The sequence below is a fragment of the Argopecten irradians genome, chromosome 10 (genome assembly GCF_041381155.1).
Source record: "Argopecten irradians isolate NY chromosome 10, Ai_NY, whole genome shotgun sequence".
In the NCBI taxonomy this organism is placed as follows: domain Eukaryota; kingdom Metazoa; phylum Mollusca; class Bivalvia; order Pectinida; family Pectinidae; genus Argopecten; species Argopecten irradians.
Genome location: NC_091143.1, coordinates 37,763,253 through 37,777,728, shown reverse-complemented (window position 1 = coordinate 37,777,728; position 14,476 = coordinate 37,763,253). Strand labels below are relative to the sequence as shown.

The 14,476-nt window shown below is 32.7% G+C and overlaps 1 protein-coding gene across 1 annotated transcript; it reads right to left on the bottom strand.

The window, feature by feature from the left end:
* Positions 1 to 4,646: 4,646 nt before the first annotated feature.
* Positions 4,647 to 12,063, bottom strand: LOC138333828 (coatomer subunit epsilon-like). The gene is made up of 11 exons (XM_069282442.1): positions 11,883 to 12,063; positions 11,356 to 11,519; positions 10,372 to 10,474; positions 9,542 to 9,591; positions 8,595 to 8,648; positions 7,930 to 8,011; positions 7,393 to 7,548; positions 6,425 to 6,493; positions 6,109 to 6,183; positions 5,586 to 5,667; positions 4,647 to 5,051 (listed from the first exon to the last, which is right to left on the bottom strand). The coding sequence occupies exons 1-10, from the start codon at positions 11,976 to 11,978 to the stop codon at positions 5,614 to 5,616; spliced, it is 903 nt and encodes a 300-aa protein (XP_069138543.1). The 5' UTR covers positions 11,979 to 12,063; the 3' UTR covers positions 4,647 to 5,051; positions 5,586 to 5,613.
* Positions 12,064 to 14,476: the final 2,413 nt, after the last annotated feature.

Sequence of the window (14,476 nt, the reverse complement as noted above, 5' to 3'; positions counted from 1 at the left end):
TTGCCGAATTCCAGGTAATCGTCAATCCTTGGCTCATTCTAAATGAATTGTATTAGTGATTCTGTATTCTGCCCTCTCGACTCCTTTAGACCAGAAAATACCAAGAAACATTTCATAGATGTACATAAATTTGTTGGTCACTGACAGTTCCTAAATTCGTTTACCAGTGTGCAGCTCCTTTAAAATATCGTCGACATTAACTTCACAGCCCTTACATCTTGTATCAACATCTTGATAATGTTATCATTGTTTTTTTCTATAGCTAATTTAATGTCGTCATACATATATCACTTAAAATGAATTGTGTTCTCAGCTTTGAATTCCAGGCGATCTTAGTAAGCATCCTTGACCTTCACCTCAACCTCTTGGACTCTTCCGGAGTCTAATTTAATCAGAATTTAGTGCTGATTGGATATCATCTATAACCAGTTTGGCGGCCATTTTGAAAATGTGCGTTTTTTACGCTTTATACAGTAGAAAGGTAAATTTTCATCTTTTTAATTTCAAAACTTTCGCTTTGACCGTCTTTGAAACGACATTTAGATATTAAGCTATATATATCTAGTTTACGTTAAAAAATTCAATGTTCACTGTGATGGAAATATTAAAGATGCTCCACCGCCGACGGAGCATAAATAACATTCATCATTAGAACAGTAATTGGTGTTCAATCTTGTATTTATATGTCTAATTAACACAAAAAATAATATGAAATAATTTATTTTGCCTTTGGTGCATGAGCAATCAGTGCTTCATTCCATATAGGACATAGTGCCACGGAATTTTTTCGGGATGTAATTAATTAGTTTTTATATATTCAACTTGAAGAAAAATTAGAAGCTCAAACTTTTTTTTCAATGGTGGTAATGGTGTAAAGTAAGTAACTTTTGTAACGGAAGAAAATAACTAAATCGTCTGCTCCTGTTTTCGATAGTGAAAAAATACCAATTGTCAGCGGTGGAGCATCTTTAAGTATTAAGTCTGAAATTATAATCTATTTTTTTTTTAAATCTTTTTTGTAAATTATTCCATCTGTCAACAATTGCAAAAAAAAAACAATTCGAGGTATTTCCATCTTCATAATTCAGGAGGTAGGTACATGTATATCATATACTGCCTCCCTGGACAAAAGAATGGACTGACTGTGTGTTACTAATAATATATTAAAGAAAACATTGGTTTTAACAATTATGCAAATATCATGAGTCATACTTATCAGATAACGAATTTTGAAAATATTGCTTCATTTTCTTGTGTGTATGGTTCAAACAGTTACAATCCAGTAAAATTAAACTTTGTGTCAGATAGCTTGGCGAAAAATCAAGCACATCATCATATTATCTTTTTATTCTATTTCTAACGTTGGTATGAACTCCTTTTTCAAAAATCTTCATTAAAAAGAAGTCGGTCATAGAACAATTTTGATACATCAGCAGAGAAAATTCTGAAGCAACTGATTTAAAAAAAAAGTTTTTCACTATCACAAAAGAGACAATTTCTGATATTGACACATTATATATATAACCATGTTATAATGTAACGACATGTATACTAGAGCTTTGCTTACTTCACACGATAATTAGATGTTGATTGGTTTACCTATATAGAAAGTCCTGAAGATGTTCGCTAATTTAAAATAGTTCTAGGGTAACATCAATACATAGATACATATAATGTAAACTAACACGGAGCTTCAGATAGAATTGTGATCGTTTGTGGATTGGTTTATCTTTTACTGTATACGTGGACATTGTCGTGTGTACCTTTTCACATAGTCAGCTTTCAAACTGTTCGCGCTGTAGCATTCTCTGCATGCCCATATTATCGTGGAGATTTAATGGAAAATGAATAACCGAATATTGAGACAGGGCGAACGAGTTCACCTTTGTAGTATATAAATTCAGAATCTGTACTATCCGCGATTAATACTTTCTGATTATTATTGTATTAGGTCATGAGAGCACTGACAATCTTCAAGACGGAAGGACGCACACGGACGGACCACGGAAAAGGCGATTCGAATAGCCCATTATCCAATTTTCAAAACAGTCGCCAAATGGGTAATTTCTTCAAATTCCTGTATTTAAAATCCCACAAACAATAGAAGTCTAATATGTTTGGCAAATTCCGCATATGGTAACTTGTTATAATTATTAATAATTTTTATTTGAAAATTTGGAAAAAAATCTTTAATCTAGTAAAGGTTTGAACGAGACTGAAACCTCAGTGGGAAAACAAAAACATTCATCGCGCTATTTTTCTCAATATGAAGTGCTTCCATTTCAAAATATCATTGCATCATCCCCATGTTTGCATATTACGGTAATCTGTCATTAGTACATATATTTCACGAATCTTATGCCATTTTCTTATATTGCATGCCATAGTTTTTCTACCTTTCACTGGGTTCCGCTCTGGAATTTTTATTTTTCTTTATTTTTGAGCACAGCCTAGCTGCAACTTCAGGGTAGATGAAGCTCTCATATGCTGCAGAGTGTTGTCATTTCGCAACCAGTTGGATGACTTCAGGCATTGTGACGGATATGAATAATAAATCTACATGATATCGCAACCGACGGAAATCGGATTGTATGGTGTCTGATAATTAGTTGTTATATGTAGAACTCATATTTTACATGTCATATGATATGAGGAATATGGTTATATATATGGTAAGTGAAATTCGATAAGATATGTCATATATCACATATACAATCTTGATAAAATGTTATATAAATTATGTTTTTGGACATATACCATACACGAAAAATATCAAAAATAACAAAAAGTGACATATGTGAACAATATTACACGGGCGAAATTACTGGATATTAGGCGGATTGTGTGATTATTTCTTTTTGGGTATGGATTCAAAATGAAACTTTTATGATTTATTGTACATGTACTGTGTGTGTTTGAATAGTAAGGTAAAACTTGCCTATATTATTAGGTTCTTTGGTTTTTGTTTTGTCTAATATTTAATATGATGGACAAGGACAAATAACATAAGCAGGTTTAGCGAACTGGTGTTTAAAATTTAAGAATATCTGATTTTATGAGGATGCAAAATCGAAACGAGATGCCTTACAAGCATTTGTTTTGACAGAGGTGTCATTGTGTTTCTGTATAGGTGTATAATATCATCCACGATCCACAGGTTAACGACGCGCAAATTTTTTTTTAGATTTTTTTTTTTTTTTCTGAGCATCGTAAACCTGTGCACGATCCAGTTTATCTTACGCTTTTTAATTTCTACAGCCCATTAAGTAATACCTGGTCATATCAAATACAAATTATCTAGATGTTTCCAACTAAAAATCCAATCAGTGTGCATACTGATCATGTAGCATTATCAACTGTGTGCATGCCCATGAAATTGCCAATGAAAATTCCATGAAATAAAAGTATTTAAAATGTCGTGAAAATCCAATGAAATTAAGTCGTGAAAAGCAACCGTAGTCACCACCTTGATTTCTTATTAATCTAGAATTTTTTTAACATTTTCAGTGTTGTGAAAAAAGTCCATGGCAAGAAAATTCAAACATAATTTCGTGACAGATTTTTCATGTGTTTTTCATTACATAATCATGGCTGTTTCATGGTAAATAATTCCAGTAGTGCAGACGCAACGAAATCCTGGTCTGCTATTAGTGTCATTAACTAAAGAAACACCCTCATAGGACAACAACATGTCTACCCGATAACTTTAAATCCTCGTCCCATTTGGATGCTCCAATTTAAAGTTGGTTTAATTCCGACAAGTGGTTTCAAATTATTTTATAATAATATTACATAATAACAATGTGAATTGTTCATGGGTGCACAACTTCTTAACTTAATGATGCTCCACCGTTGACGAATGGTTATTTCTCAATCAAAAACATGATAAGACGAATCAGTATTTTCTTCAGTTACAATAATTACTTACTTAACACCATTACCACCATTGAAAAGTTTGAGCTTTTTATTTTAATTCAAGACAAAAATATTGAAAATAATTAATTGTGTCCAGAAGAAAAGACACGGCACTATGCCCTATATTGAATGAAGTACTGATTGTGCATATACGAAAAAGAAAATAAATTATGCTATATGTATTTTCGTAATTAGACACATATATATATATACATGAGTTAACATAAGTAATTGTTCAAATGATGGGCATCGTTTATGCTCTGTTGGGGGTGGAGCATCTTGAATTAATCCATTTATAGTTAATTTTTATTTATGTTCATACTAAATCCGACTTTCTGATTGGCAGATACTTTTTCATTAAAATTTAAATATACTTGTATCTTAATATCTACTACGTATACATGCACATGTACCATGAAGAAGTTTTCTGAGAATGGTGCGACAACTAATTATATAAACTCAGCGTATTGATTTAGAAAAAATTAACCCATTGGAAAACCAATGGAATAGTACATTTAAACGTATTTTATGTTATCATGTAGTCTGAAATATAAATTATAACCATTGATGTAACTATTAATTGAAATCTTTTGTGTTGAGAATCCGCTTCACCGATTCACACAATTCACAAAAAAAATTTCTTTCATACTCTAATGAATATAAAAAAATACTGATATCAATGCTTAAACATTTTTTCTCATATTTACTTGAAAGACACACAAACATCAGTCTTTACTAATTTGTCATATTTAATGTGTACTTTAAATATTCACAATATACATAAATGTATTGTAGATACACAAACAGTCATCTAGGTGTCCATCATTTTCCATCAGCGAAGTACCGGTCTCCTCACTTCTTGGTAAAAATAACAATCTGTACCAACATCAGTAAACCAATTCTTTAAAATTGTATTCACAAGTCATTTTCAGGCAAACATTATATTCTCCTTTCATTCAGTTTAGTGTAATCTGATGTTTAAGAGAGAATCATGCAGCTTTCACTTCAATCCATTCCTCAACGAAGTCCTATTACAACAATAGACTCACACTAAAAATAAATAGTTTTTTCCAGAAAAAGTTGTTCCCTCGATAATGTGATTCTTGCTGCTTTTTTGTTAAGTTGATCCAGAAAACCTAAAATGGTTAAGAAAAGAATGCAATCATTATAACATTTTATAAAGGCGGAAGGGATTACACTGTTTGAAATTAAAATTGCCTTGTGCAATTCTATACAACTATTAATGCCTGACTTGTAGTTTGGCCCTAAATGACCTTAGTTGTCGATGGGCTGTAAAACTAAAAAAAAAAAAATTCTAACTACCAAATACGACGCTACCCAAATTGGTACACTTTTTTAATAAATTGTTAAAATTGTCTAATGTGTGCTTAAATCCAGCTTTTTCTCTTAACATTCAACACATATACATTTGTATGTCTTTAGTTTGAATTTCATGTTTTGTTTACTGGTCAGAAGTGCATATGTTTATAAATAAGGGAGAGATATGTTTCTGTGAATTTCTTGTAAGACCTTAAAATCCTTTCATTTATCAAAAGCAATCTGGCGTTGAGGAAAAGACAGATTACAGATGGCAATGTAGGTCTAATTCGTCCACTTTGGTTACTGACAGTAAGGCCAGTTGACCCATTTTGTGAACATACAACAATTACCTTATCAACTTCTGGTTCTTCATTGTCACTAAGAAACGACACTTGCAGAATAATTCCTTGAAATTCTCTCAAATTCGCTTTCCTTTAAAAACAAAAACAAATGGTGACTCTACATAATCTCCATTAAGTTCAATATAGCAATCCTTTGTATGGACTGTATTGCTACATTGATTAATTTTTCATATTTTTAATTGAAGTAAAATTAGAAGCTCAAACTTTTCAATGGTGGTAATGGTATAAAGTAAGTAACTTTTGTAACTGAAGAAAAATAATAAATCGTCTGCTCCTGTTTTTCAATAGGGAAAAAAATACCATTTGTCAGCGGTTGTTGAGCATCTTTCAAATGGTGTAATTTCTCTATTTGTTTTTAATTCCAGAACTTCAGTAATATTTTCCTATTCAGATTTTTATTAAGTTATAAGGCATAATTATGAAAATGGTTCTGTTGTGTATTATGTATATTACAGATTATTATCAATTATTTCTAAAAAAAACTAATAATACCTTGAGAAAACATTCTTACCTTGTGTAGATAATCTTTCACAAATGGATGACTTCTATAGGAGTCTTTCAGCTGGGAGATGTATCTATTGCTCACCTGTAAATGTATATAGTATGATACTGATTGAATGATATGTTTGCTAAAACAAGACATTTACTCCGTGTCATTTTTATTGATTTGTGGTGTGTTACAGTCATTCAGCTAATGTGAAGCAATCTCATTCACAAAGAAATCCTAAGTATGATATGTTGATATATTTGACATTTTCTATTCATAATTTAATGGCCAAATGGATCCCTGGTAAGTTAGAAAGGTAGAAATGAGAACATCTGCTTACCTCTGGAGCCTTGCCAAGATGTTGTGATAGGATGACCATGTTCACCAATGTCTCCGCATTATTGGAATCCTGAAATGATGTTTTACCCTCATCAAGATATAAAACCAACTGTTCTTGTTATGTCAAGGCGAGTTCAAATTAAATTTATTTACAGTTATACTACAGTGTACTAACACAAAAAGAACCAGGCTAGTCTAGTGTACAACCAATGAGGATATGTGGCTGATCACAGATCCTTGTGACACAAAACTCAAAAACTAAAATGTTTTCTAACTATAGAATGAGGATGAGCCAAACATCAATGTGTGGAAGATACCACTTCAATAGATATTTTTTTCTCCTTTATAATATTAAAATTAAATGTTACATTTCATAAACAGACAATATTCTTAGACTAGTGCTATTACATGTATGAGTAACACCTGAAGTTTAACAATATTACACCAATATATCATTTTGTGCGCAAAATAATAGGTACCAGGTATACTGTATTTGACCTAATAAGCGCCCAGGGTGTTTAAATTTAAAATAAAAAGGAAAAAGTGCTGATATAATAAGACCAAATTTTTGTTAACTTATACAGCTTTGATAATTTTGGTCTTATGCTCCTGCAATTGAAGTTGTGGCTTCAAAAGGGGGGAGGGGCACTTATAGCTTATTGGGTCGAATAGGATATATAATTATTGCTTATCAAAACAATGTTTGATTAGCGAATGTTAGAATCTATATTTTGTTGCGTACAGTACTACCGTGGAGCTCACTTAATTTGAAATTGGTTATATTGAAATATTTCTAATTTGAAATGAATTAAAATCCCTGTTTTCGTATGTCCATTATCTTTCTTCTTGGTTATATTTAATTTTGGATAAAATGAAGAGATTTTCCACTCCCCAAGGACTTTACATTAACTGGGTTCCACTGTAAATAGCAGTTATAGCAGTGAAAATGGTATACATATATATACTTACCCTATCCATTGCTTCCTGTAGGACAGACTCGGCGTCATCAAACTTTCCCTGGCCCATGTACGAGGCAGCTTGACCATTAAGCAGGAGTGGTGTAGGATTGTGCTTGTCAGCTAGTTCTTGGAATATATAGTATGCATCCTGGAATTTCTCACCTCCCTGTGTCAGACATATACAGAGATATGTAATACCACAGTGAGCAGTATCAAATCTCAACAAATTTATTTTTTTGAATCATGCGAGTCAGAAAATTTCATGCTCAGAATATATACTTATTGCCAGTGTTTTCATATCTGCCAATATCAACAGTAACTTAATACGCATAGACATGAAGGAAAACCTATATGAAATACGAGACAAATCCCTTCTTTAATTGCTTATGTATATCAAAGGTGATAACGCATTGTTTATGGGAAAAAGGATAAATTAAAGAATGAGCAAACATGACCGTGGACAAATGGAGATCGGAATTGATGACGGCTAACAATATAGAGTATGATTAATCCGTATAGGATGTTTTAGATGTCAGTGTGTACTTACAACAGCTAAATTAAACCAGGCTTGTGCTAGTTGGAACAAAACACTATCTTCATCTACTTCCTGCATTCTTTTTAGTTCTTTTCTGGAAATAAAATTCAAATAGATTACATTAATCAACACAGCCCTAACTACCCAAAGTACATCATGTTCAACAACTAGTTAAATAATTATTTTTTATTTGTTTTCATACTGCATCAGACTTTCTGATTGGCTGATACTTTTTCTTCATACACTATGAAGAAAAAATCTGAGAATGGCGCGAAAACCCGACGTTATCATGACGTCACAATAGAGACGTCGACGCTACGTATTGAATTAGAAAAAACATTCCTTTGGAAAATCAATGGTATCGTACGTTTAGACGTATTTTTTGTTATCAAGTAGTCTGAAAAATTAATTATAAGCATTGATGTTACAATTTTTTAACTTCATTGGGGTATAAAAGAAATTTTGTTTGCAAACTTTTTTGATAATCCGCTATGCGGATTCACACAGTTTACAAACAGAATTACTTTCATACCCCAATGAAGTTAAAAAATAGTAACATCAATGCTTAAATGACTTTCGCATATTATCAGGGATTTACTATTTATATAGGAATTGCCACAGCACATCAAAAGGTTTACTTTTTTAAACCATAGACCTTACCTGTTGATATTACTCACCTTGCTAAATCGACTCTGTCCAACTTAAGTAGGATCTGTATTGTTAGGGCCAGGCTGTAAGGAAAATTTGTACATTATAATATATATTACTTCTGGTTAACTTCTGACCCTATAGAGCATACACAAAACATTCTAGAATCATTTAAACATAAAACAAGGGCCCAATGGGCCCGAATCGCTCACATGCAATCTGGTAATCATACATGTTCATACTTAACAAATGGAGTAAATAAGAATTTATATCATCCCTAAGCACATTAGAGGGCTCTTTGCCTCTTGGTTATTAAAAAGAAGTTGTTTAAAGATTTTAGCCTGTTTGACCCCTGTGACCTTGAATGAAGGTCAAGGTCATTCATTTGAATAAACTTGGTAGCCCTTCATCCCAACATGCTATAAGTCAAATTTCAGGACTCTAGGTCTCCAAGTTTTGGAGAAGAAGTTGTTTAAATGGAAAAGTTGACGGCGGACGGCTTGACGGCGGACGGCTGGACGACGGACGCTGCACCATAGAATAAGCTCACTTGCCCTTCGGGCAGGTGAGTTAAAAACTACAAATATTATTTGTGGTGCAGAAATCATCAGAATTTCGTATACAATTGTCTATGATGTTATTATGTGTACTCTCTCTAAGAGTTACATTCATGATCTTTTCTGTCTTTGCACATTACAAAGTTAGCTCCCTTGTGGGTAGGTATCGATTGTTACGTCATTATTTTGTGAGCCCAATTCATGTTGTTTTCGCTGAAGAGTATGACGTTACGCACTGAAACACATGACGTCACAATCAATACCTACCTGTAAGGGCAGATAACTCTGTAATGTGCAAATACAGAATATTAGCTATAGGCTAGATGAAGTCTTAATTTCAAGTCAGGACATTTGACTTGTCCTGAATTGGCCTATATCAATGTGTATCTACATTATTAGGTATGAATGAAATTCCTTACCACTCTAAGTTGTCTGACTGGTGAAGAGTACGGAGAGCAGAATCATAATTCTGTGAACAAAAAGACAAAAAAAACTTGTAATATCACATATCCATGATCTTGTATTCAACAGCAGCAAAAACAGCACTCTCTTGCAAACAAAAAGAAGCCAAGAGGGCCTGTATTGCTCACCTGACTCATTCAGAGAAGTTGTTTATATAAATATTTTGTACAACTAAGCAATAAGCCTGTGGGTCTTAATGATCACCTGGCTCCAGGATCATGAAAGAATCTTAGACATAAGTTTAGATTTAACCAATAATAAATGATGTAACTCTTTGTAACGTCACCCTTGATTGGCTAAGTTAAAAATTAAGACATTTTTGGACTTTATTCTGTTTCATAGATCATGATCCTGGAGCCTGATCATGACATATGATCAAAGTCTGTACTATCATCGGGACTGTTTCATCAAACTTTAGATAGATGAACAACAATATTATAGACAGTATAAAGTATCATTGAGCTTAGTGAGTAACTACCCCTAAGATAGGGACTGGTAATAGATATAGTCAAGTTTGGTTGAATTTCTGACCACCATTTTTCAATACTCAGTAAGTCAAGTTTGTGAATGGTTGCCAAGCAGATGCTTTTACTATAGCTTTAGCTACAGGCAGGAATATTGTCACTGAAATGTACTGTTACTTATATGGATACAGACCTGATTGTGGTAGTAAATAGAGGCAGTCATCACTAGAAATGTACTGTTACTATGGAAACTTACCTGATTGTGGTTGTAAATAGAGGCGGCCATCACTAGAAATGTACTGTTAGTTATAATGGATACTGACCTGGTCATGGTAGTAAATAGAGGCAGCCATCACAAGAAATATACTGTTGCTAACATCAAAGTTCCCACTCATCTTGGAATCTAGGTCACGCAAAAGTGCATCTCTACAAAGAAAAAGTTTTCTTGAACAAGTACAAGCACATTGACATGTAAGAATTCCAAATAAATCAATGTTTACAATAATACACCTATCTGTGGTTTAAATAAATGCACAAGGTTTTTGTACATTCTACTTAAAGTTAAGGTATACACCTCGATTGTAACGATACACCATGAATGTTACGATATGATAGCTATATAGTGCGAGTACCCAGTACCTTACAAAACCTGTACAGTACCGGTATGTACCGGATACTTGTAATTGCCAAAATTTCTATAAAAAAAGGCATAATTTTTGTCAATAATTACAGCTTTCAAACCAGAATAAATACTTTTCAATTGTATAAAACTCACATTGATTTGTCCTTTCAATATTTACAACAACTTTTCAAGCCTCCATGATCCTACCATGAAATTGGGCACAAAGTTTTACCTCTAACTCGGCTATATATCAAGAGCTACTGGTGAAATCGAATAGATATAAATGCACTTCTGATGATTCTTTCTAGTTATCAGAATTGATTTGTATATATGTACATCTTTTCCACTACAACAGTGCAGCTATAACCATGCCTACCTCAGATTTAGACCTATATTTCACATGGAGTTGGGTATTTTTCTTTCTACCATTTACAGATCCAGATCGACATCTAGTTTTATTTTGTTTTATAATTAGTCAAGCTTATTTTTTTCATTGCGAAAATAGTGGTTACACAAGGTTGATGGATACAAAATTTATTTCACATGAGTAAACTATCCCAAAGTTACAAAAGACACAATATTAATATTTAGTGTTTTGTCACCCTTACATGTACACAACAATGATCAGCAAGTGTAATTCACATCACTAAGGTGCATGTAAGAGCAATGTCTTACAAGTTCTTACCGTTTTGATTCATTTGACAGATAATCAGCATACATGCGCACTGCCTGAAGCTCGTCTGGACTGGCAGAACTAATGTCATCCAAACATACTCCATACTTCTTCTGAGACAAGTAAGCACGGTACATCAGCACATCTCTCTGGATCTTTGTCTCCTGGTTAGAGGGCTGAAAATATAACCATAAATATTCATGTATTAACACATATATGACATTTACTGGAACTAAGTCATTATTGCCAAATCTGACAACACATCTTTTTAGAGGACACATGTAAACAACAATCGCCCCCCCCCCCCCCCCCCCCTCCCTATCATCATCACAACAAACTACATGTACACTACACACATGAACACTGTAGTATGTACATTCATTTTGTACAGTGAATATATACTACTATAGAAGTTAAAATGACAATACCCACTATCATATGTTTGTGTTATTTTTGCTTCTGGGTTAGTGTCAGACTGTTCTGTATGAAGCCTACCGAAGGATCCGGAGCTGTCACAGGGGTTAAGTCTGGTAGCTTACCTTTAATTTATGTGACTCATTGATGCAGTGTTGATAATCTCCAGTAAAGAAAGCTGTTCTTATCTCGAAAAGTTCATCGACATTGTCTTGGGCCATTTTCAGTTCTTCGACAGGTCTACAACATTAAATCAGCGACGTGTACTCTCTAATTTTCTCGATCAACTAGACGCTTTTACACTTGGGACGAAAAAAGATTTGTCAAAAGAGTCTGGTTGATTGGGATTTCGTATAATGGACGGAGAGAATCCGTGTATGCCGTTCCCGTTCCCGTTTCCGATAGCTGTACCAGTAATCCTGGTCATTCAATGGGAGGTAACTCTTAATGACAGTTGCATACTATTCTTTCGGACTCTAATCCAAGTCCATTTTTTAAATGTTATTTGTTTGTTCTATCTTGCTAATTATTTATGAATTATAATCTTGTTTATTTACTTATTAGTTTCCTACGATTTACTGTAAAAAGGACCTGTTACAGTTAGCTACCATTGAATATTGCCAACGAACTATTGAAACAAAACCCAGGTACATTTTGTAATGATATGAGAGAGAACCTGTAAGAGATTCAAAAGACACCAAGGACCTGCGATAGGGATGCTTTAATATTGCCCTCTCGAGGTATACACCAGGGTTCCCTTTTTAAAATGTTCCGAATCTACAACATAATCAAGTAGATGTTCAATATCGTAAAACGATAACATATTCTCAAAAGAATATTTTCTTATCGTGTGATTAGTTGCATATGCTGTATATCCAAACAAAGCTACACGTAAAAAAAGTTTAATTGGACCTGTGATAATTAGCATATTTTATAATCATATACAGTCATACATATGTCATATTGCAATAATGCCAGATAACATTGGGATAGAAGTGACCAATTTTTATTTTATTAAACCTTTTTGTGGTAACATTTAGTGAAAGCAATCTTTATATGGTGATACAAATGCTTAATGCGAAACTTAATGTCTCATAAGTCTTTTTAGGCTGGACATTTTAATTTGTTTTATAAATGTATGTATGTTTGTGATGTGATGTATATGTATATATTTAAAATGTGTGTGTTTAAAAATATATATCTTGTTAAAAAATGGTGTTTAGTGTATTGCACAAATATCAAATTAAAAAAGATCTGTAGGTTTTATCTTCATAAAGCATTCAAAATAATGGCCTCTAGCAAATGCATTGAATCAAATAGGTACTGATGCAACAAATGGTATGCCAATTTAAAATATTAAGTCACATTGTAAGACAAAATAATATTTCTTTTCCTTTGAAAGCTTTTTTTTCATTTTACAATGACCATAACATTTCTGTTTTATTATCTCTGAAAAATTGAACAATCGATTTAAATGCTTTCTATTCTATTTCCCAATAATTCTATCCTTTATATTCTGAGATGCATGTAGGTACCGGCTTACCTTTTCGTACAAAATAAAATGTATAATATTTTAGCTACCGTTGTCTTTCAGCATAAAGTAACTCCCTTTAACATGCATGTAACAGCATATCTACATGTGGTCGCTTGTATTTGTGTTAACATGTGTAATATTGAGTCATTATTGACAGTTTGTGAATGGTTGCTTTGTTGAATGACTTCTTCAGAATTAACTGCAATTCTAGAAGACCTTTTGTGTGTTTCTATACGGTTCGTGTTTACAAATATATTACAATGACTTGTTGGAAGGCTTTGTCCAAGCAACACCGTCTAATTCATGTAGTTTAAGATTGGAAAAATGGATAAAGCTAGTAGAACTTACAATTCCCTGACAGTTGCACATATCTTTTATTAAAATAGAATATATATTTATTTGTTGTCATACATACATGTGTCATGCTTGCTATTGATCGGGATGTTGAGCAGTAAATTTTGATTCAATTGTCACTATCAAAAATAAAATGTCCATCTAACTTCTTGTCTACTTTTTTCCCTTCTTTCTGTCTTTTCTTTCTTCCTTTCAAGTTCCTTTCTATCTATTTTTACTCATGTTTTCATTGGTTTATTCATTATTTTTCATATAAGAATAATATATCGATCTACATTTAATTCTTATTCTTCACGATCTCTCCTTTCTAGTTCATCCCATTATCCCTTCTTTCTTTCCCAATTCTATTTTCTTTATTTTATATTTTTCTCTCCCTCCTCCCTCTCTATCAAAAAACTCAAAATAATTATACTGCTGAATGAAAGAATGGCAGAATGAAAGATGTGCATGGAAGATATCACTATATTAATATTTCATGATTATGTATTTAATGTAAAATATTGATATATTGCTTGACAAATAAATAAAAAAAAAAAAAAAAAAGTAATGCCCTTGTTTTTCCTTGAAAGTGAAATACATGTTGTTTACATTTTTTTTTTTAGATCTTGATTAAATGTTTTATTTTCATCCTTAGTACTTAATGTTTTAAAGCATATACCAAAGGAAAGTACTTGTCGGCAGGTAGTGATAATATAGCGCCAAACCAAGGATTTATACGTCCTTGGCCAAAATAATTGCAACAGAAAATATTTTTGAGTTGTACCGTAAGTTATAATTAGTTATATGCGCCGTGTATCGCTCCTCGAACTCGCCTTTGCATAGATAATACAC

Excerpts from the sequence above, each read along its gene's own strand:
- LOC138333828 (XM_069282442.1), bottom strand. The coding sequence starts at position 11,978 with ATGGCCCAAGACAATGTCGATGAACTTTTCGAGATAAGAACAGCTTTC. Across the intron at positions 10,475-11,355 it reads CTGTCAAATGAATCAAAACG|AGATGCACTTTTGCGTGACC; the intron begins GTAAGAACTTGT and ends TTTTCTTTGTAG. Across the intron at positions 8,649-9,541 it reads CAGTCAGACAACTTAGAGTG|CCTGGCCCTAACAATACAGA; the intron begins GTAAGGAATTTC and ends TTTTCCTTACAG.